General features: G+C 42.5%; 1 protein-coding gene across 1 annotated transcript in view; it reads left to right on the top strand.

Annotated features, from left to right (window-relative positions):
* Window positions 1-18,455, top strand: part of ASH1L (ASH1 like histone lysine methyltransferase) — a 151,803-nt gene extending 133,348 nt beyond the window's left edge. Inside the window, exons 17-28 of the mRNA XM_044990933.1 lie at window positions 77-229; window positions 683-737; window positions 841-973; window positions 1,525-1,773; window positions 2,209-2,295; window positions 2,933-3,023; window positions 11,215-11,353; window positions 11,678-11,850; window positions 12,209-12,375; window positions 13,488-13,528; window positions 14,322-14,623; window positions 16,189-18,455. Of these exons, the coding sequence (XP_044846868.1) occupies window positions 77-229; window positions 683-737; window positions 841-973; window positions 1,525-1,773; window positions 2,209-2,295; window positions 2,933-3,023; window positions 11,215-11,353; window positions 11,678-11,850; window positions 12,209-12,375; window positions 13,488-13,528; window positions 14,322-14,623; window positions 16,189-16,280 (1,682 nt within the window). The 3' untranslated portion in view covers window positions 16,281-18,455. The remainder of the gene's footprint in view (window positions 1-76; window positions 230-682; window positions 738-840; window positions 974-1,524; window positions 1,774-2,208; window positions 2,296-2,932; window positions 3,024-11,214; window positions 11,354-11,677; window positions 11,851-12,208; window positions 12,376-13,487; window positions 13,529-14,321; window positions 14,624-16,188) is intronic.
* Window positions 18,456-20,584: the final 2,129 nt, after the last annotated feature.

The following is a 20,584-nucleotide window of genomic DNA, read 5'->3' as shown; positions in this document are numbered from 1 at the left end:
CAATTTGAGAAGAGGACATTAGTTCCTCTTGAGGTAGAACTTCTATATAAAGGTTTTTATTTGTCCCTTCTTTCAGATGTCTTCATGACACAGTTCTCAGCCCTCCAAACCTCCCGTTCTGTGCGAACACGGCGCTTGGCTGCAGCTGAAGAGAACATTGAAGTGGCTCGTGCTGCACGCCTTGCACAAATCTTCAAGGAAATCTGTGACAGCATCATCTCCTACAAAGGTGAAGCAGACACTCTGCTATCAGCCTGCATTGAGACCTTATCACTCTTCAGAACACAGGGATGAGGGTTTTCAGAGCATATCGTATTAAAGAAGAATAAATTTATTTCAAGACAACCCCTTCTCCATTGCCCCTTATCCTACCCCTAGCTCCACCCTCCATTTCCCACAATTTTTTCTCCTGCTACCACAGGTGGGGCTGTCCTACAAAAGTTATTTTGCATAGATTTAACTCTATGATTCAGTGTGCAAGATGCTGCTGCAGTGTGAACTGATCTCCAGTGCTGTACATGTGAAGAGTGCCCAATAGCCAATTCCTTAAAATACCAAACAATTCCTGTTTCCTGTGTCTGAGGGTGAAAAGGGGGCTCTCTTTAGACTGAGTTCACTGTTTACATCTCTTGTTTAATTCTGATATGGCAAAGCACTGTTCAACTCTGTGCTTCCTTTACAGACTCTTCCAGGCAGGCTCTCGCAGCTCCACTGCTGAACCTTCCTCCTAAGAAAAAGTAAGTTCTTGCTTCTCAGACCAATCTGTAATTTTATTCTAACAGGTTTGTGCATCTTTGAAGGGTTGGTGAAAATGACACTATAGATTCCCTCCTCTTTTAGAAATGCAGATTACTATGAGAAGATCTCTGACCCCCTGGACCTTGCCACCATTGAGAAGCAGATCTTGACTGGGTATTATAAAACTGTGGAAGCTTTTGATGGGGACATGCTGAAGGTCTTCCGGAATGCTGAGGTGAGGATGCCAAGGCATAAAGCTACTGCACAGGCAGTGTGGGTGTGGCCTGAATTAATGGTCATGGCAACAGAGGTTCTTGCACCAGAGAGAGAGATTCAGATAACTCTCCTCTGACAAGCCAAGTGAGAGCAGAGAGATGATACTAGTAACTTGTTCACTTCAGCCTGATCTCTCAACTTGCTCCAGCTATATGGTGCCAACAAAGTAAAGACTTGTGAATAGTGTACAGCTTTCCAGCCTGAAGAGACCAGGGTGCTTCTCAAAGGAACTAAATTGTATTTCAGGGGCATACAGGGATAGCCAGGACACACACACTTGCCTCTAAGACATATGGGGCAGGCCCCAGAGGTACACAACAGCTGGCCAGGCAGGGACATCTGACCCATAAACATGGCAGTGGGTAGAGTGAACACACCTACCCAGAGGTACATGAGGCGCGCAGAGCAGGTCATCTCCCAAGGATGCATACTGAAGTGGGCAGAGTGGATGAATGTGCCCAAAGTAGGGGGTGTTCAGAAGAGTGAGTTGCTTCTTTTGTTTGTATTCAGAAATACTATGGCAGGAAGTCTCCGATTGGACGTGACGTGTGCCGACTACGGAAGGCATATTACAATGCTCGCCATGAGGCTTCTGCCCAGATCGACGAAATTGTGGGGGAGACAGCAAGCGAAGCCGACAGCAGTGAGACGTCCATCTGTGAGAAGGAGAATGGGCATGAGAAAGATGAGGATGTAATCCGCTGCATCTGTGGCCTTTACAAAGATGAAGGACTCATGATCCAGTGTGACAAGTGCATGGTAAGGGGAAACAAAAGGGAATGGGAGTGCCCAGCTCCACCTTCCCCATAGTGAATAGTTCCTATACCTACAGCTTCCACACAGCTGATAGGGCAGAGTCCCCCTTCTAGATCTCCCTTTTCTCTCCAAAGAGAACTTAGCACCGCTTTTTCCACACAGGAAATGCAAATAAATCACTAGGGATAGGAGCTAACACTCATGAAACAGCCAGCAATACTTTTATATAGAGAAGTCAAAACTTCAGCAATGATGAATAAAAACCAACAGCATACGGCTCTTATTGTCTTTCATCTATCAATATATGAAATATTTCACAGGAAGCCCTGCATTCCCTTTTGATTGCTTGTTCTTATGCTCTCTTAATCTGTCTCATGAGGAGATGTGTTTTATTTACAAATTATAACCCACGTCTTCCTAATCGGGATTTCTTTTTAGGTTTGGCAGCACTGCGATTGCATGGGTGTGAATTCTGATGTTGAACACTACTTGTGTGAACAGTGTGACCCTCGATCTGTGGACAGGGTAAACTATTTTCAGTTGCTTTTGCTCTGATGTAACAATCATAAACTGTAATACTTCTTGTATTTATATTATTGCATGTGCCAGCTAGCCAGGGTGTAACTAATCTATGGAATTAGTAAAGAATTAACTCTTGTTGCTCTCAGCTTTGTGCTGGCCTGCAAATAGTGTGGGATCACTTCACAGTTCTCTCTCTTGGGCTAGCAAAGGTAGAAAGCAAGCTTCTGAAGCAACCCATGCCAGATTTTATCAGCTGCAACATTAATCAAGTTGGCAGCAGGTTAGTAGCCAGAATCCTACATCTCCTATCCCAGGAAAAGAGAAACTGCACAGAAGCGTTTCCCCTCTTTCCAAGGCAGAAGAGTCTGGTTAGGCCAGTATAGAATTATGAGGCCCAGAGCTTTTCACAGCTCAAACATAACAGGAAATGCGCATCTGAGGTGCTCCAGCTTTACATTACAATCTCCTTGAGTCCTCTTTAATTCTGTTAAATATTAATTCTTATTCTGTGTCCAGCTGTATTGAGCATTTCCAAAAGGGCAGCATATATGGTTGGCCTCTGCCCCAGTGCTGGAAAGATTGTAAATGATGTAATGAAAGGGTCGCCCCAGCTCACCAGTTCATTTCTTTCTTTTGCCAGGAGGTCCCCATGATTCCTCGTCCCCATTATGCCCAGCCTGGCTGTGTTTATTTCATCTGTCTGTTACGGGATGACCTGTTGCTGCGCCAAGGTGTGTGCATTCTCTGGTGACTGCTGTGATTTCCATCAGAAAGGAAGATACAAAGAGCTCTCTGGTTTGACCTTGATTCAAGCACATGCATCTTTCATATGAATATGAAATTGTGCTCTTAGCTATTATGCAGGTGACACATAGTGAGGAGGCTGAGATGATACATATTGATTGATGGGTAGGCATTACGTTTCTTTAGCAGAGGCACACGCTTCCTTCTGGCCAAAGAGAGAAAGCTGAGACAGCTGCTGAGAGTTAACAGGAAAGAGCAAGTCAAAGAAGGAAGGCATGGGCTTCAGCTGCACTTTGGTACCAAGCTGAATAGATCATAGGATCATACAAGCTGGACGTGGAAGAGACCTATTAGATCATCCATCCCCTCCTCTGCTACTCACAGTGTATACTTCTAGTCATTGTTTCAAAGCCCCAAGCCCTGTAGGAGTCAGCTCTCGTAGAGGTCTCTGTCGGGAGACTTTTCCTGATATTGAACCTGAATTTTTCTTTTTCTTAATTTCATCCCACAGATACAGACAAGGTTAGAAAGAGATCCATACAGTATAAAGAGAACTGATCAAGAATGAGTTAAACCAGTTGGTATGTTTATTAAGGGGTGTGGGGGGATGGGAGACTTTTCAGGAGAGGGGAGAGTAACTAAAAATGAGACCAGGAGCAGTGCCTTCTCCATCCTTTGTGTGGGACTCTAGGATGCTCATTTCCTCAGCCTTTCTTAGAATCCCTCTGCAGCAACCATTTTGGCCACACCAAAGACATTTGGTTTCCTCTTTATGTTTTGGTTTCTGTCATTGGGTTGTTGATTGGGGGGATGTTGGGCTTCTAGGTTTGTTCCTTCTCTTTCTTCTAGTTCCTGTTTCAACTAGGTTTTTTTGTTGTTGTTGTTTTGTTTGGTTTTTTTGAGACACCCAAAGTATTATTAATGTACTGAGGTCAATTTTGAACCACCCATTCAATACAGACCTGTCAGAATAACAGGGCGGCATAGATTTTCCAACATACAGAGCTAGGAAACTCTGCAATTGGAGTTGTACTCTGTAGAATTAACAGGAACTTCCATACCGTAAATTCACCAATGGCCTGAGATTTGCGCAGCTCTTGGTACACCCCATGGAGCAGGAACAGTGGCACAGAGGCACTCTCACAGCTGCAAACTGCCTTTCAGGGCCAAGGGGAGTTATTCCTGTTTCACCTATGAGTAATTTTTGCGTAAATTTCCAAATGAAAATATGCTTAGAATTTAGTCATCTGAGCCCTGGCTTTGCGGACAGGCTCTCCCTGTGTCCAGAGGTCAATGACGAAATGCATTTGAGCCACAACTCTCCCCCTCACCGATCTGGCCATGTTTCTACTTCAGGATGCTCTAAAAGGTGAGTGTCGTGTACAGTGGATGCTGGAGTTCTGCTGTCTCCCTGTGGGTGGCAGAGGGGGCTAAAGTTGCTTCTCTGTTTTTAAAAACTGAAACTTTATTAATTTAAAGGTAATAATTGGAGATATACCAATCTTCTAGAACTGGAAGGGACCTTGAAAGGTCATTGAGTCCAGCCCCCTGCCTTCACTAGCAGGACCAATTTTTTTATTTTTTTTTGCCTCAGATCCCTAAGTGGCCCCCTCAAGGATTGAACTCACAACCCTGGATTTAGCAGGCCAATGCTCAAACCACTGAGCTATCCCTCCCCCAAATAAGTCAAAGATTTTAAACATACTGATTTGCTTCCCAGTGTTCAGCTGGGTGGCCAGCAGTCTCAGCATGGAAGATTTGCCTCACGGGCCTTTTAATAGGAAAAGGAGGTGTTCCCTGAAGAAAAGCCCTTAACTCTGTGTGCCAAAGGGTTTAAAGAGAGGCCTATGGCAGCAGGGCACATGTTAGGGCTACATAGGAAAAAAGAGCTTTCATTTTTATGTCTATCATTTCTTGACATATTGCAATATATATATCTCAGTTACTACGGTGATGGGCAGCACTGTAAATCCCTGAAATAGATTTGAGGGGAAGAGTCTCAGAGCTCCTTTTTAATATGTACAAATTTGACAAATGATCTATTTAACTTTTTTTTTTTTTTTTAACTTTAATCCAAAAATTGACTGAAAAGGCCCAGGGATCATGAGACCTTTCAGGTCTTCATGGAACTTGACTTCTCAGACTGCAGCCCCAGTGGCCTGGCATCTCATTTGTGAAGTTTTGGAAGTAACCAAGGCACAGACTGAACCTACTCTGAACTGAAGTGGGAGAAGTTAGTTGAAAAAGCTATTTTTTTTCTTCTTCCCAGATGATATCAGTCTGTGAGGAGAATACAAATGGATAGTGGGTTTTGCAAACAAACACCAGTTTCTGTCTGCATGTAAAAAGGGCTCAGCTTTGCAGGGCCCTACACAGAACCACTAACTGTCTTGGGCTGAAGAACTTGCTGTCCTGCGGCCTTCACAGCTTTTCATTCATTGTGAATGGATTCAAATACAGTTGGAAATATCTTAAAATATTGCACATTAAATCCTGTGGCATTTTAAATGACACTGTGCATTTCTCTAGCATTCTCGCTTGCTCTGAGTTCTGGGCCACACTCACTTCCCTGCTATTTCTTCCTTTCATTGGTAAAGAACAAGCAGAAGTTCATGGAATTGTCCCATGATTACACAAAGAGTCACAATTCTGAAGAATGCTCCCTTTGCTCAGCCCTCTTTAATCTATTTCCTCTGAGCTGCATGTATCTCTCAGGAGCTTTACTCCTGTTAGAGTTCTGTGAGAGTAGTCAGAGGCTATGGGTACGTCTACACTATGGGATTATTCCGAATTTGCATAAACCGGTTTTGTAAAACAGAATTTATAAAATCGGGTGGAGCGCGGCCATACTAAGCACATTAAATCGGTGGTGTGCGTCCATGGTCCGTGGCTAGCGTCGATTTCTGGAGCGTTGCACTGTGGGTAGCTATTCCCTAGCTATCCCATAGTTCCCGCAGCCTCCCCCGCCCCTTGGAACTTCCGGGTTGAGATCCCAGTGCCTGATGGGGCAAAAATCATTGTCGCGGGTGGTTCTGGGTAAATGTCGTCAGTCACTCCTTCGTCTGGGAAAGCAACGGCAGACAAGCATTTCGCGCCTTTTTCCCCTGGATTGCCCTGGCAGATGCCATAGCATGGCAATCATGGAGCTTGTTTTGCCGTTTGTGACTCTCACCGTATGTGTACTAGATGCCGCTCACAGAGGCGATTCAGCAGCGCTACACAGAAGCATGCTTTTGCTTTTGCATGACAGCAGAGATGGTTACTAGCCATATTGCACCATCCAAACCCTTCCATAAATTGGAACTGAGGATGATCATGGCTACCAGTCCTTTTGTACCATTTGCTGCTAGTGCCCCTGGCCAATCAGCCAGGGGCGCAAAAGCCAAGATTGGTTACTAGCCATATTGCACCTTCCATCGTTTTGTACCATTAGCTGCTGTCATAAGTGCCCCTGGCCGATCAGCCAGGGGCGCAAAAGCAAAAATTGGGAATGACTCCCTGAGTCAATCCCTCCTTTTCGGTATCTAAAAATAGAATCAGTGCTGCCTAATATAGGCAAGTGTGCTAGAGAACCACCGTATCATAGAACCAGAGAGCACAGCTGCTCTGTGTCAGAGCCTGCAGAAATTATTATCTGTATGCTATTCACAGGGGGTGCTCCTGTAACAACCCCACCTGTTGATTCCGTTCTTCCCCCAGCCTTTCTTGGCTACCGTAGCATTGTCCCCCCACTTGTGTGATGAATTAATAAAGAATGCAGGAATAAGACACACTGACTTGTTAGTGAGAAATGAGTGGAAGGCAGCCTCCAGCTGCTATGATAGTCCAGACAGGACATTAAGCAGTGTGTAGGAGAGAAGCCCAGCATCCCACTGCTAGTCCAGGGGCAACTGAATCTTTTCTTTACACATGAAGGGTGGGGGCTGATGGAGCTCAGCCCCCTGTTGCTATGATGAGGATGGTTACCAGCCATATTGCACCATCCATCCACCAGAAAAAATTAGGGCCAATAGGCTGATGACGAGGACGGTTACCAGTCCTTTTGTACCATCAGCTGAGGCTGATGATGAGGATGGATTTCCATCTTTTTGTACGATCAGCTTATGCTGATGATGAGGATGGATTTCCATCGTATTGTACCATCAGCCGCCCATGGCGGGGGGGGGGAGCAAGGATGTTGGTGTTGAGTGCTGCACTATCGCGTCTATCTGCAGCATTCAGTAAAGATAGGGTGACATGTAAAAGAGTCAGAGGATTGTTTTACCTTTCGCTTCTGGGGGTGGGTGGGGGGTGGGTGAGTAGATTGCCAAGCTATGCCCTGACCCGCGGACACTGTGTTTGACCCTAGAAGCATTTGGAGCTCAGCCAAGAATGCAAATAATTTTCGGAGGCTGCAGGAACTGTGGGATAGCTTCAGTCCTCCAGTCCATGCGCATCCATTTGATTCTTTGGCTTTCCGTTACGCTTGTCACGCTGCAGTGCGCTGAGTCCCTGCTATGGCGTCTGTCTGGAGATTTTTAAAAAAGGATTCTGAATTTCATCTTCTGTAACGGAGCGCTGATAGAACGGATTTGCCTGTCCTTACAGCGATCACATCCGCATGGTCCATGCGGGAGCTCTTTTTTTATTTTGATTTCGGACTGCATCGCCACCCGTGCTGATCGGAGCTCCACGCTGGGCAAACAGGAAATATTCAAAAGTTCGCGGGGCTTTTCCTGTTTACCTGACCACTGCATCCGAGTTCAGATTGCGGTCCAGAGCGGTCACTGGTGCACTGTGGGATAGCTCCCGGAGGCCAATACCGTCGATCAGCGTCCACACTAACCCTAATCCGATATGTTAATACCGATACTAGCGTTACTCCTCTCGTTAGGGAGGAGTACAGAAACCGGTTTAAAGAGCCATTAAAATCGATATAAGGTGCCTCCTAGTGTGGACGGTTTTGGCGTTAAATCGGTTTTACGCTCCTAAAACCGATTTAAACGCCTAGTGTAGACCAGGCTTTAGTGCTTTTTTGATCAGTGATCTTCTTTCCCATCAATGACTTGTTCTTTGGGTAGCCTAGAGAACAGTACAGTTACGATTACAAATTTGAATAACATGTTTTACTAGCCAAATCCTCTTTTGCTGTCAGTCCTACCCCCTTTGATAATTTATTTTTATTTTCTCATATGTTGTAGACAACAGGGAGGAATTCTTTATTAGACCTTATCCTAACAGATAAAGAAGAACTGATAACTGAGCTAATAATTAATAGTAGCTTGGGTGCACATGACTATGACTTGGTTGCATGTATAATGTGCAAGCAGAATAAAATGCACAAGTGATATATATAGATATATATATATAGATATATATATACACACACACACACACACACACGGTGCTTTAATAGGGCGAATTTCACAAAGCTGAAAACAATTATGAGCTCAATCAGCTGGGAGGAAGAATTTAATCAGAAAAATGTGATTGATAATTGGGAATCATTTAAGAACTCCTTACTAGCCACTATTGAAGAATAAGGCTGTGCTGGTTACATAAGAACGGCCGTGCCAGGTCAGACCAAAGGTCCATCTAGCCCAGTATTCTGTCTACTGACAGTGGCCAGTGCCAGGTGCCCCAGAGGGAGTGGCCCTAACAGGTAGTGATCAAGTGATCTCTCTCCTTCCATCCATCTCCATCCTCTGACAAACAGAGGCTAGGGACACCATTCCTTACCCATCCTGGCTAATAGCCATTTATGGACTTAACCACCATGAATTTATCCAGTTCTCTTTTAAATGCTGTTGTAGTCCTAGCCTTCACAACCTCCTCAGGTAAGGAGTTCCACAAGTTGACTGGTCGCTTCGTGAAGAACTTCCTTTTATTTGTTTTAAACCTGCTGCCTATTAGAAGTGGTTTAGGAGTGAGTGAAGCCAGCCAGCTGTTTTTTATTTATATATATATAAATAAACCATTTATATATATATATATATATATATATATATAAATAAACTTCTAAACCACTTCTAATAGGCAGCAGGTTTAAAACAAATAAAAGGAAGTTCTTCACGCAGCGAATATATATATATATATATATATATATAATATAAACAAAATTGGAAGAAAGGGGAAATTCATAGTAATGAAAATAAATCAGAAGTTCGGAATTGTAGAAAATTGATAAGGGAAGCAAAGGGACACAGGGAGAAATCTATGGCCAGCAGAGTTAAGGATGATGAGGAGGGTTTTTTTAATATATAGGAACAAAAAGAATACTGACAATGGTATTGATCCATTACTAGATAGAAATGGTAGAATCATCACTAATGCAAAAAATGCAGAAGTATTCAATAAATATTTCTGTTCTGTATTTGGGGAAAAAACATGATATAGTCTTATCATGTGGTGCTAGCACATCATCATCAAACAGAAGCTACTGCAGTTATACATTTTAAAATCAGCAGGTCCAGATAACTTGCATCCAAGTATTTTAACAGAGCTGGCTGAGGAGCTCACTGGACCATTAATATTGATTTTTCATTAAGCCTTGGAGCATGAGGAAAGTTCCAGAAGACTGGATAAAAGCTAATGCTGTATCTGTTTTTAAAAAGGATAAACGGGATGACTCAGGTAATTATAGGCCCGTCACCCTGACATCAATCCCTGGCAAGACGCTGAAGCGCCTGATACAGGGCTCAATTAAAAAATACTTTAAAGAGAATAATGGAAATCATCATGAGTATATGGAAAATAGATTCTGTCAAAATAACTTGATATCTTTTTGATAAGTTTACACGTTTAGTTGATAAATGATAGCGTTGACATAATATACTTAGACTTCTGTAAGGCATTTGAGTTGGTACCACATAACATTTTGATTAAAAAACTAGAATATAAAATTAACATGGTACACATTAAGTGGATTAAAAACTGACTAACCAATAAGTCTCAAAATGTAATTTTAAACAGGGAATCTTCATCAGTCACATGTGTTTCCAGTAGGATCCTGCAGGGATTTGTTCTTGGCCCTATGCTTTTATCAATGACTTGGTAGAAAACATAAAATCCTCACTATAATGTTTGCAGATAACATCAAAATTGGGGGAGTTGTAAATAATAAAGAAGACAGGTTGCTGATTCAGAGCACCATGTATCTCTTGGTAAACTGGGTGCCAGACAAAATATGTGTTTTAATACTGCTAAATGTATACATCTAGGAACAAAAAATGTAGGCCATACTTACAGGATGGGGGACTCTATCCTTGGAAATAGTGACTGAAAAAGATTTGGGGGTCATGATGGATAATCAGCTGAACATGATCTCCCAGTACGACACTGTGACCAAAAAGGCTAATATGATCCTTGGAAAAATAAATCAGGGAATCTCGAGTAGGACTAGAAAGGTTATTTTACCTCTGTATTTGGCATTGGTGTGACCATTGCTGGAGTACTGTGTCCATTCCTGGTGCCCACAATTCAAGAAGGATGTTAATAAATTAGAGAGGGTTTAGAGAAGAGCTATGAGAATGATTAAAGGATTAGAAAACATGCCTTATAGTGAGAGATTCAAGGAGCTCAGTCTGTTTAGTTTAACAAAAAGATAATTAAGGGGTGACCTGAGTAAAGTCTGTAAGTATCTACATGGGAAGCAAATAGGCTCTTCAGTCTAGCAGAAAAAAGTATGACATGATCAAATGGCTGGAAGTTGAAACTAGACAATTTCAGATTGGGTGTAAGGAGTAACTGTTTGACAGTGAGGGTAATTAACCATTAGAACCATTTACCAAGGGTCATGGTTGATTCTTTATCACTCACAATTTTGAAATCAAGAGTGGATGTTTTTCTAAAAGATATGCTCTACGAATTACTTTGGGCAAGTTCTATGCTTGTGTTATACAGGAGGTCAAACCACTTCTGGCCTTGGAATCAATGAATCTGTATCATCATTTTTGGCTGGGGACATAAAATTCACGTTACGTTTCATTCTCTGCTAGTAGAATGTATCATGAAGGAGACCAAGGCAATCTGACCCTTGTTCACTGTCTCTGCATTAGTTGTATTTTACTCTTTCAGAGTTAAATATGGGGCAGCTGTGTCATGTTATTGTTTTAACTAAACCAGCCTCTTCTTTGTTTTTCGGCCACTGTGTCACACGAGACGTTCTTTACAGGATGTGTCTCTTGTGCCTATTGCCAGGTGACTGCGTATATCTGATGAGAGACAGCCGAAGAACTCCAGATGGGCACCCTGTCCGGCAGTCCTACCGGCTGCTATCCCACATTAACAGAGAGAAACTCGATATCTTCCGCATAGAAAAACTTTGGAAAAATGAAAAGTATGTTCAAGGCACTTTCTGCACTCAAGACATTTTGTGTATCTGCCAAAAATAGAATAACTTGCAATAGTCTTCTTTAAATAGTGTAAAGAAAAGGTTGTTTTTTTATGACACAAGATCTAGAGATCAGACTGGAATTGGTATTTGCTGAAGGGGTAAACAAGAAAACACAAGGCTCATTGATGTGACCTTGTCTGTGGTCATAACCAATGCTAAAAGGGCAATATAGATAACTCAAAAAGAGTGGTGAATGTAGGGCATGAAGTGAAGTCAAAACCACAGCTCAAGGGAAATAGTCTCTCTGTCTCTCACACCTTTTAACAGAGAGGAGCGGTTTGCATTTGGTCATCATTATTTCCGTCCACATGAAACCCACCACTCCCCTTCCCGAAGGTTTTATCACAATGAGCTGTTCCGGGTGCCACTGTATGAGATTATCCCCTTAGAAGCTGTGGTGGGGACTTGCTGTGTGCTGGACCTCTACACCTACTGTAAAGGTAAGCAGGCTTTACTCAGTGAGAAAATAAACACTTACAGTAGAGAATGCTCCCTTCTTCCTCTTTACCCTTCACATCAGCTCTCCTCAGCCCCACCTCCTTGCATTTTCCTTCTCTACTCATTAGATTTTTTTATATATTGTACATGTGGATGGGTGCGTAGTGGGATAAGAGCAAGGAAGTTTCTTTGTTAAATTGAATTAGAGATTCCCCTGTTTGTTACGAATCTGAATTGAATAGAACAAGAGTAGCTGGGACTTCAGTGTAAGTGCTCACAATAAATCGCTATACCATAGTGTATGCTGTTTGTTCTTGTCCTGGAATGCTATATGTACTTTGGTTTTTGCTGTAACTGCAGGGAGGCCAAAAGGAGTGAAGGAGCAGGATGTGTATATCTGTGATTACCGCCTTGATAAATCAGCCCACCTCTTCTATAAAATCCACCGGAATCGCTATCCTGTCTGCACCAAGCCGTATGCCTTTGACCACTTCCCCAAGAAACTCACACCCAAGAGAGACTTCTCAGTAAGTGTCTCTTCTAATGACCATTCAGTTTCTTAATATAAGACAGAACACAGTCTTGGAAAATTCTTGCCTCCCTGCTTCTGAATGAAGCCTGGTAAACCAAGGAGAACTGACATGTTAACACTACACTCAGACTGGATAGAAAGTTGATCAGAAAATAATCTGAAAAGAAAATTGTTTGCAGTCAGACCATTGCCAATTCTCAGGAAAATGCACTTAGAATGAATGGAGATGTGTACGGCCGAAAACATCCTGGTTTCCAACAGAAACCCCAGTGCTGCTTTCACCAAGGACATTCCTGGCTGGAGAAAACTTGAACCTTGACTCAAGCAACAATTCAGCAGTTGCAGCACATTTTCATATTTCAGTGAACTTCACAGAAAATAGCCCCACAGTTACCCTGTCTGTGCTGGCTTTGTACTCCTGGGCATTAATATTAATAGTAACATTATTAACATTAATTTATTTAGAGACTTGCTCCCTGTCCCAAGCTGCTTACAGTGTAAGCGCATCTCACATTCTGTGTCTAACTATCCCAAGTCCGGGCTCGGCTAAAAGTTGTTTTGAGCAGCCAACCCTAAACAACGGTTCTCAATAGAACAGGAGCAATTTCAAATTTTTTCTCTCAGCTCCATCAAATTGCATATCATTGACCTTCAGCACTGAAAATGACATGTCTGTTATCAAGAAGAGAACTCCAGGTAGGCTACCAGACCATGGAGTGCAATGCCCCTCCTCCTCAGGAGCAACAAGCTCTTGTAGTTGATCTAGAGGTTCTATCCATATTCCTACAGAGGGAAAATCAGCCTCTCTGAATAGGAGTGTTTTATAGCAAAATATCCCACTGGTTTTGAAACTTACCCAGGAAACCTAGAGGGCTGCGGTGTTAAGAGATGAGTAGTAGGGACTGGTGCTAAGGGGTGATTAGTTCTCTGCCTTCACCCTGTATTTATCATGATGGGTCTCAATCCCTTTTCCTAAGCCACTAAAGTCCAATGCATGAGGCAGGCCAGCTCTTCCTTCTACATTGGATTTAATTTGTGATATTTTTATACTGTCCAATGCTGAGCTCTTAGTGCTTTGTTTAACTGTGACCTTTATTATTGTTGTAGCCTCATTATGTACCAGACAACTACAAGAGAAATGGAGGCAGGTGAGTCCTACCTACTGAGTTGTTCTTTAGTGAAAGAGGTGGGATAGTTGTTTTTATTTGTAAAGCACCCATGTCCTATCAGTACCCTTGAGATGCTGTAAAAACAGTAAAGCCAAGTAATTAAAAACAACCCACTCAAAATTCAAACAGATACGAGTGAGAGGGAACATGAGGGAACGGTAATAAATATGGAGCCAGCAGCAATCCTCCTAAAACACATTTGCAGAAAGACAGGGTGGTTAGATGCTCTTGAAAGTGGGCAGAAGCAGTTTGAGACGTGTCACGGGAACCGTAGGGCCCACCACTGCAAAGGCAGAATAGCCACTAGAGATCCCTAAACAGAGGGTGGTGCAGATTGACATCAAGATGAGGCTCAAAGAGATCCCAGTCTTATGCCATTTGGGGGGGTTAGAAACACCTAGTCAAGACTGTTGAAGATTAGAGAGAAAGTTCTCAGTGGATCCTGAGGTTAGGCACTTGGGAAAAAATAATTTTTCAGGGTAGTAGGAGAATTATGTTTTATTTTTTAAATATGCAGAAGTAACCCAGGAAATGTGCAATAACATTTGCAGCTTTGCAAGGTAAGCTGATGCTATGGGCATTGCCTCTCATGCTTTATAATTACTGTGTCTGGCTGCAGATTTCCCCTTCATGGATTCTACTGTGTGATTGGCTCCAAACCATAGAAAATTCATAAGCCCCTCCACAGCTGGGATTGCTGACTCACTGACAATTGACCTTTCTGTCAAGTGTCTCCAAAACTATGATCTTTAAACCTCTCTCTCCCTGCTAGATCATCATGGAAGACAGACCGCTCAAAGCCACAGATCAAAGACATGAACCAAGAAGAAGATCCTCTTCCACTCATTGAGGATGTGCTAGCAAGCCAAGAACAAGCTTCAAATGAGATGCGCAGCCTGGAAGAGCCAGAGAGAGAGGCAGTCTCTAGTGAGGGCTGTGAGAATGATAAAAAGGTGGAGGAAAGTAACTCTGTCACAAGGCAACTGTGCACTCCAGAGGAAAGGCGGCATATTCAGAGAGAGAGACTTAATCAAATCCTGCTCAACCTCTTAGAGAAAATCCCAGGGAAAAATGGTGAGCAAACACCCCTTCCCTCAGTACACTGCAATACAATGATTTCCTCTCTAGGTTTGTTTTTGGAGTCATGCACGGCATATTAGTAAAGCAAATGCTTTTAACTGAACTCATTGCTACTGGACATGATTTGTGTCCAGAGTTCTCCTAACAAATGTTTCCTATTAGCCAGGATGGGCAGGAATGGTGTCCCTAGCCTCTGTTTGCTGGGAATGAGCAACAGGGGATGGATCACTTGATGATTACCTGTTCTGTTCATTCCCTCTGGGGCACCTGGCACTGGCCACTGTCGGAAGACAGGATATTGGGCTAGATGGACCCTTGATCTGACCCAATAGGGCCATTCTTATGAATAGGGCCCTACCAAATTCACAGCCATGAAAAACACATCACAGACCATGACATCTGGTCTTCCCCCATGAAATCTTGTCTTTTATGTGCTTTTACCCTATACTATACAGATTTCACAGGTGAGAATTGGGGCATCCTGACCCAAAAGGGAGTTGCAGGGGGAACGCAAGGTTATTTTAGGGAGAGTTGTGGTATTGCCACCCTTACTTCTTGCACTGCCTTCAGAGCTAGGTGGCTGGAGAGTGGCAGCTGTTGGCCGGGTGGCCAGCTCTGAAGGTGATGCCCCACCAGCAGCAGTGCAGAAGTAAGGATGGCAATACCATACCATGCCACCCTTACTTCTGCACTGCTACCTTCAGAGCTGGGTGGCTGACTGAGGGCCCAGCTCTGCAGGCAGCAGCACAAAAGTAAAGGTGACAATACCATACCTGCCATCTTTACTTCTGCGCTGCTGGTGGCGGTGACTCTGCCTTCAGAACTGGACTCCTGGCCAACAGCCACCTCTCTCCACCTGACCAGCTCTGAAGGCAGTGCTGCCGCCAGCCACAGCGCAGACGTAAGGGTAGCAGTACCACACCTCCTATACAATAATCTTGCGACCCCCACTTCACACAAGTCCTTTTTGGGTCAGGACTCCTACAATTAAAACTCTGTGAAATTTCAGATTTAAATAACTGAAATAATTAAATTTATGATTTTTTAAATCCTATGACCGTGAAATTGATCAAAATGGACCAAGAATTTGGTAGGGCCTTATATAAGAAGCATTTGCAATTCCCACTAAATAGATGAGTGAAATCTCCTGTTAATAATGAAACAGGCATTTATATAGAACTTTTTGAATTTGCATTGTCATTACTAATTATTCACTCCCTCCCTCCAATGAGATAGGTAGTTTAATTATTATTGTCTCTGGTTTACAGATGAGAAGATTGAGAGAAAGGCACAAGAGATTGAGGGCTTTATCCAAAACCCACTGAAGTGAATTAAAAGACTCTTATTGACTTCAGTGGGCTTTGGATCAGTTCTTTAGAGACTTGCCCTATGCCTTAGAAAGAGTTTAATGTAACATCAGAATTAGAGCCTAGGAGTTTCTGTGCTCAGACCAGTAGACCACACTTCTCTGTCACGTTACAGGGATTAATACTAGAGCATCAGGTACAATGAGTAGTACTGTATCAGCTCCTTACTAAGAACCCTGTGGTCTGTTGCAGCTATTGATGTCACTTACCTGCTGGAGGAAGGATCAGGAAGAAAACTGAGGAGGCGTACTCTCACCATCCTGGAGAGCAGCTTCAGGAAGTGATGTCCCAGCAGCAGACTTTGATCTGGAGTCCACTACCAGGTCTGCTAGAGACTGATGGGGAAGCCCCCTCCTTCCTGTACAACCAAGGAGAGATGGGTAGAAGAAAACTGACATAAATACAGTTAGCACTTAGAAGTCGGGGCAGGCAGGTGGCCCTGCCTTGCTCTGCAGTGCTCTTATGGTGTGTGTGTTGTTGGGCGTGCCTTGTATTGATGTTAGGTACTGAGAAAACCTTGTGATTATTTGTCCAAGATGGTCAGATTTAATTTATTTTTGCTTAATGTCCCCACTTGGCGGGAAAAAGAGGGGGTAAATAGAAGGATGAGGACTGATTTACTCTGATGAGAATATTCCCCATACAGACCAGTTGTCCTATGATTGTACAAGATACCGTTGGCACTGCCAGTGGCATGTACTAATGTATGAAGTCCGTAGGGAGGGTGAAGGCCCAATGGATTAAAATAAAGGCTGTCCTAAAGGAGCGGCCTCAGTTTTGCACAAGTTCAGAGAGGAAAGAAATGTACCAGGATGTATAAAAGGTTCACCGTGAAACGGCCAGTGCCCAGATGCTCCTTTAATCGGTAGAGAGGAAAAGCCCCCAGTCAGCTCAGAGTGAAACAAGAGTTGGTTGTTCGAAGCACTTGTTGTTCCGCATCCTGAAATGGGGGTGTGTAATTTTTCACATTTTTTCTGCAGAGAAATTTTATAAAGCGAGTCGAATCCTGACGACACCATTGCTGTTGTTTTTTTTGATAAGCTGTGGTTCTTGTGTGTCCAATGTGTTGTGCAAATGAAAATCTGTTAAAAGAAGATAAAAAAAGAAACCTTCACTACATGAACCGTCAAGCAGTATTCAGAGCGAGTATTTGTTGTGAACTGTAGAATATATCAACTAATAACACTATTCTTGTGTTCTAACTGTACAGCTTAAAACGTCTGTCTCTTAAAGAGACAGTGTATTTTACCACTCCCTCTCTCTGCCGTTATGAAAGTGTTGCTCCAAAGGCTACAGCCAAGGCGCTAACTTTTCACTGCATGAAATTGTGATTGCCATAGTTTGCCATAAACTAGTGCTGTACTGGGATCCCCTGTATTTCAACATGTAACCTTCCCCAATAGCCAGTGCCGTGAAGCTGTCATCTGTCTCTGGGTCAGGCCCTGCTAGTGGCAAAGGGAGGGGGCAGTAGGCATACACTGCCCCTTTAAAATAGCTTTGCTTTTTTGTCTTTCAGACGTACATATGCATATACAGTCCTGTTTTAGATGTTCTTATAAGAAAAACCAGTTTTTAATGTGCCAAGTTGTATATATCTGCTGCGTGGATGTAAAGCAATACGGTAGTTACATGTTCCTTTTTAATGGACCAAGTTTGTCCTAATGTACATTCTTGTTATTATTATAATTATTATTTTACTCTTAGTGGAACATGACTCATTCCATTAACTTTTATGTGTTGATTTAAAAAGAAAAAAAAAGAAAGGAAAAAACCCTTTGAGGAAAAAAATATTTTATTAAAAAAAAAAGAAATAAGAAAATAGTTTGGAATATTTTCTTACTGTAGAGAAGCACTGTACAGTACCAGGAACCCTGAGTATAAAATACTCATGCGTGTAGTAGGAATATCGCATGTCCAAAATTTTGGGTTGTCTCATTTAGTTAATAACAGAAATCATTGTCTCAAACGGTGTTAAACACTAAAAACTTTTTAAAAAATAAAGTGCGTACAGAAGCAAGACACTAGCTCTGTCATTTTATCTTTCTTTTGTTGAAAGACTAAACAAAATGTTTTTTAGACAATCAAATGTTAGGTAAGTGCAAAGAATTGTTTTTCTTACTGGTGTAGAAATTAATGACTTTTTTTATTTTTTGGTTATTTTATAATAATGAGAAGACCAGTGTGTCACCAGGATCGCTGTTTTAAGACCAGGAAGCACTACATTATTGCAAATAGATATGAACTCTTAGTCTGCATGGGTGTAGGCTGTGTGATTGCTGAAAATAAATGCTGCTAATATATTTCCTTTTTACAAAAGCATATCTAAATAGATCATTGTTTTGATGTTAATCTTTGTAAATTATGTATTACCAATTTTAACATTGGATGTAATTGCATAAAAAGCCTGCATCTCAATCCTGAGAGAGTCTAGTATTAAATGGAAAAACTTTTCCTATTAATGACTTGTGGGGTTTTTTCTTTCACACGTCCTTGATTTCACTTTTTTGCTTCTTTGTCCCAACAGTTCCTGTGATGTGTTCAGAGTTTCTTACAGACTTTTTTTAAGTTGTATGGCTGCCCCATCTCCTTTGAATATCACATTGCCTGATCACTGTTGGCACACTGAGCAGATATAGTTGTGGTGCTGTTGTTTTTCCTGCTGCTGTACAGCCTGTAGTAGAAAGGATGCTGACAGCATGTGTGCAGGCACTGAATACACCTTGATATGAATCGCAGTGGAGGTGTGAGGAGCCTAAATGGAGCTGCAGCACAAGGCCCAGGCATCCAGTATTAGGAAGCAGAGGGATGTATAACCTTGATTGCACATGTTGGCAGGTTGGTATATGAGTCATTAAACCTATAAATATGATGCCCATATCCAAATCCCCATATCCAAAATCAAGGGGAATTGTATGCCCTCAGATCACTGCCCCAATTCCTGCTAAATTCTCTGTATCAACGCCAGTAACCACAAACTAATCTCAAAGTGGCACCATATCCTGCATATTCACTGCCACTAATATTAGATCAGAGGGCGTGCCAGATAAATACATTGACATTGTAACAGCTAACCATATCCCATGTGAAAGGAAATAGCCAAAAAAACAAAAAGGTGACTTAGGAAAGAATAAGGGACAATTGGAGTCCCTTGAAGCATTCAGCCTGGCCAAGTACTACCATCCCCTTATGGGCCTTTTGACTCTCCTCAGGAGAGTCTAGTTGCATTGTCGGACACATTGTGAGTGGAATGCACGTAGGAGACAATACTAAAAACCTTAGAAATCGCATTGTTTGGGTCATTTCTAATAACCTGATCCCTGGTTCTGGCTTCCCAAAAACTGCACTAGGTCCTTTGTCACACCGTTTCTCAGAAGTTCACCTGGGAGTCAGTCCACTCAGCTTCTCCCTCTGAGGTTGGGACTGTGACCTTCCAAGAAGGCTGTTCTGAATCCTTTGAAGTGCTTAGCCTGTACTCTGCTGCACATGGAGGAGGTGACAATCAAACTCAGGTCACTATCCTGCTCTGTTAACTTAATGGCCTCCAGAGTTCCCATATGTTAAGGAATTCCTGTATTTCACAGGAAAATGGAGCAGTCACCAGGAACATTTTGCTGTCTATTTGTATTGGTCGCTTAGGACAGAATGGTTTCTTGCCAACTGCTGTAATGTAACATACAGAAAAATAAGCATACTGATATGGGAGCCCAGCCCCTGGGCTGACTCTCTGTATTACCATTAAAATGCTTCATCTGACCCATACACTTGCATTTGTTCCCTCCATGCTGCAGATATCATCTCAAAGACTGTATTATTAAACAATTAACTGAAAAGCACCTGGATTCATCTCCTGCCAGGCTGACCTCATTTCAGAGTCCAGAGACAGCTGTGGAATTAAATCATACATACACACAGCACATGCAAGCAAAATAACATTCCAATTAAGATGCAGTGTCCCTTGTCTGAAGCTAAGAATTGCACAGAGAGCTGGAAGTAAGAACAGAATAAAATAAGCCCTTTATCCTGTCATATAGAACAATGGCCAGTTACCAAAATATTGGCTCATTCTATTAAAATCTCATTTAAAGGGTTTAAAAGTCTCTATGGCCTAGGTGGTCATTCAGAAACCCACTGGCAGGAAAGCTGGGTCCTAAGAATAGTGGCTATCAACTTTTCAAGTCTGAAACTGGGATAGTGTGCGCGCTGTGTTGCATCCACAGCAGGGATGGGAAATGCCAAGCCAGTTAAGTTTTCAGTGCTGAACATACCATGCCAAGAAAAGGAATGAGCAAACAGCATTGCTTTAAGGTTACACCATTTCCATTACTGTAACAATACCTGGCTTTGGTCTCCTGGACATGAGGATACTTATATACAAGGCAGAGCTCGAGGGGGCTAGACTCATCTCACACCCCAACAGCAGGAAAAGGCAGGGTAGATGCCAGGACTAGACAACCAAATTTCCAGCTCCAACTGGCAAATGATATTTTGGCAACAGGAGTTATATATTTCAGATGGAGCCCACTTAAATGCTACCTGAATTAGAACTGAAGAAAATCTTTCACCAGCAGCTATGGGTCAGGATCTCCTT

Source organism: Mauremys mutica, chromosome 17 (genome assembly GCF_020497125.1).
Source record: "Mauremys mutica isolate MM-2020 ecotype Southern chromosome 17, ASM2049712v1, whole genome shotgun sequence".
Lineage (NCBI taxonomy): Eukaryota > Metazoa > Chordata > Testudines > Geoemydidae > Mauremys > Mauremys mutica.
This window is presented reverse-complemented; position numbering and strand designations above follow the sequence as displayed.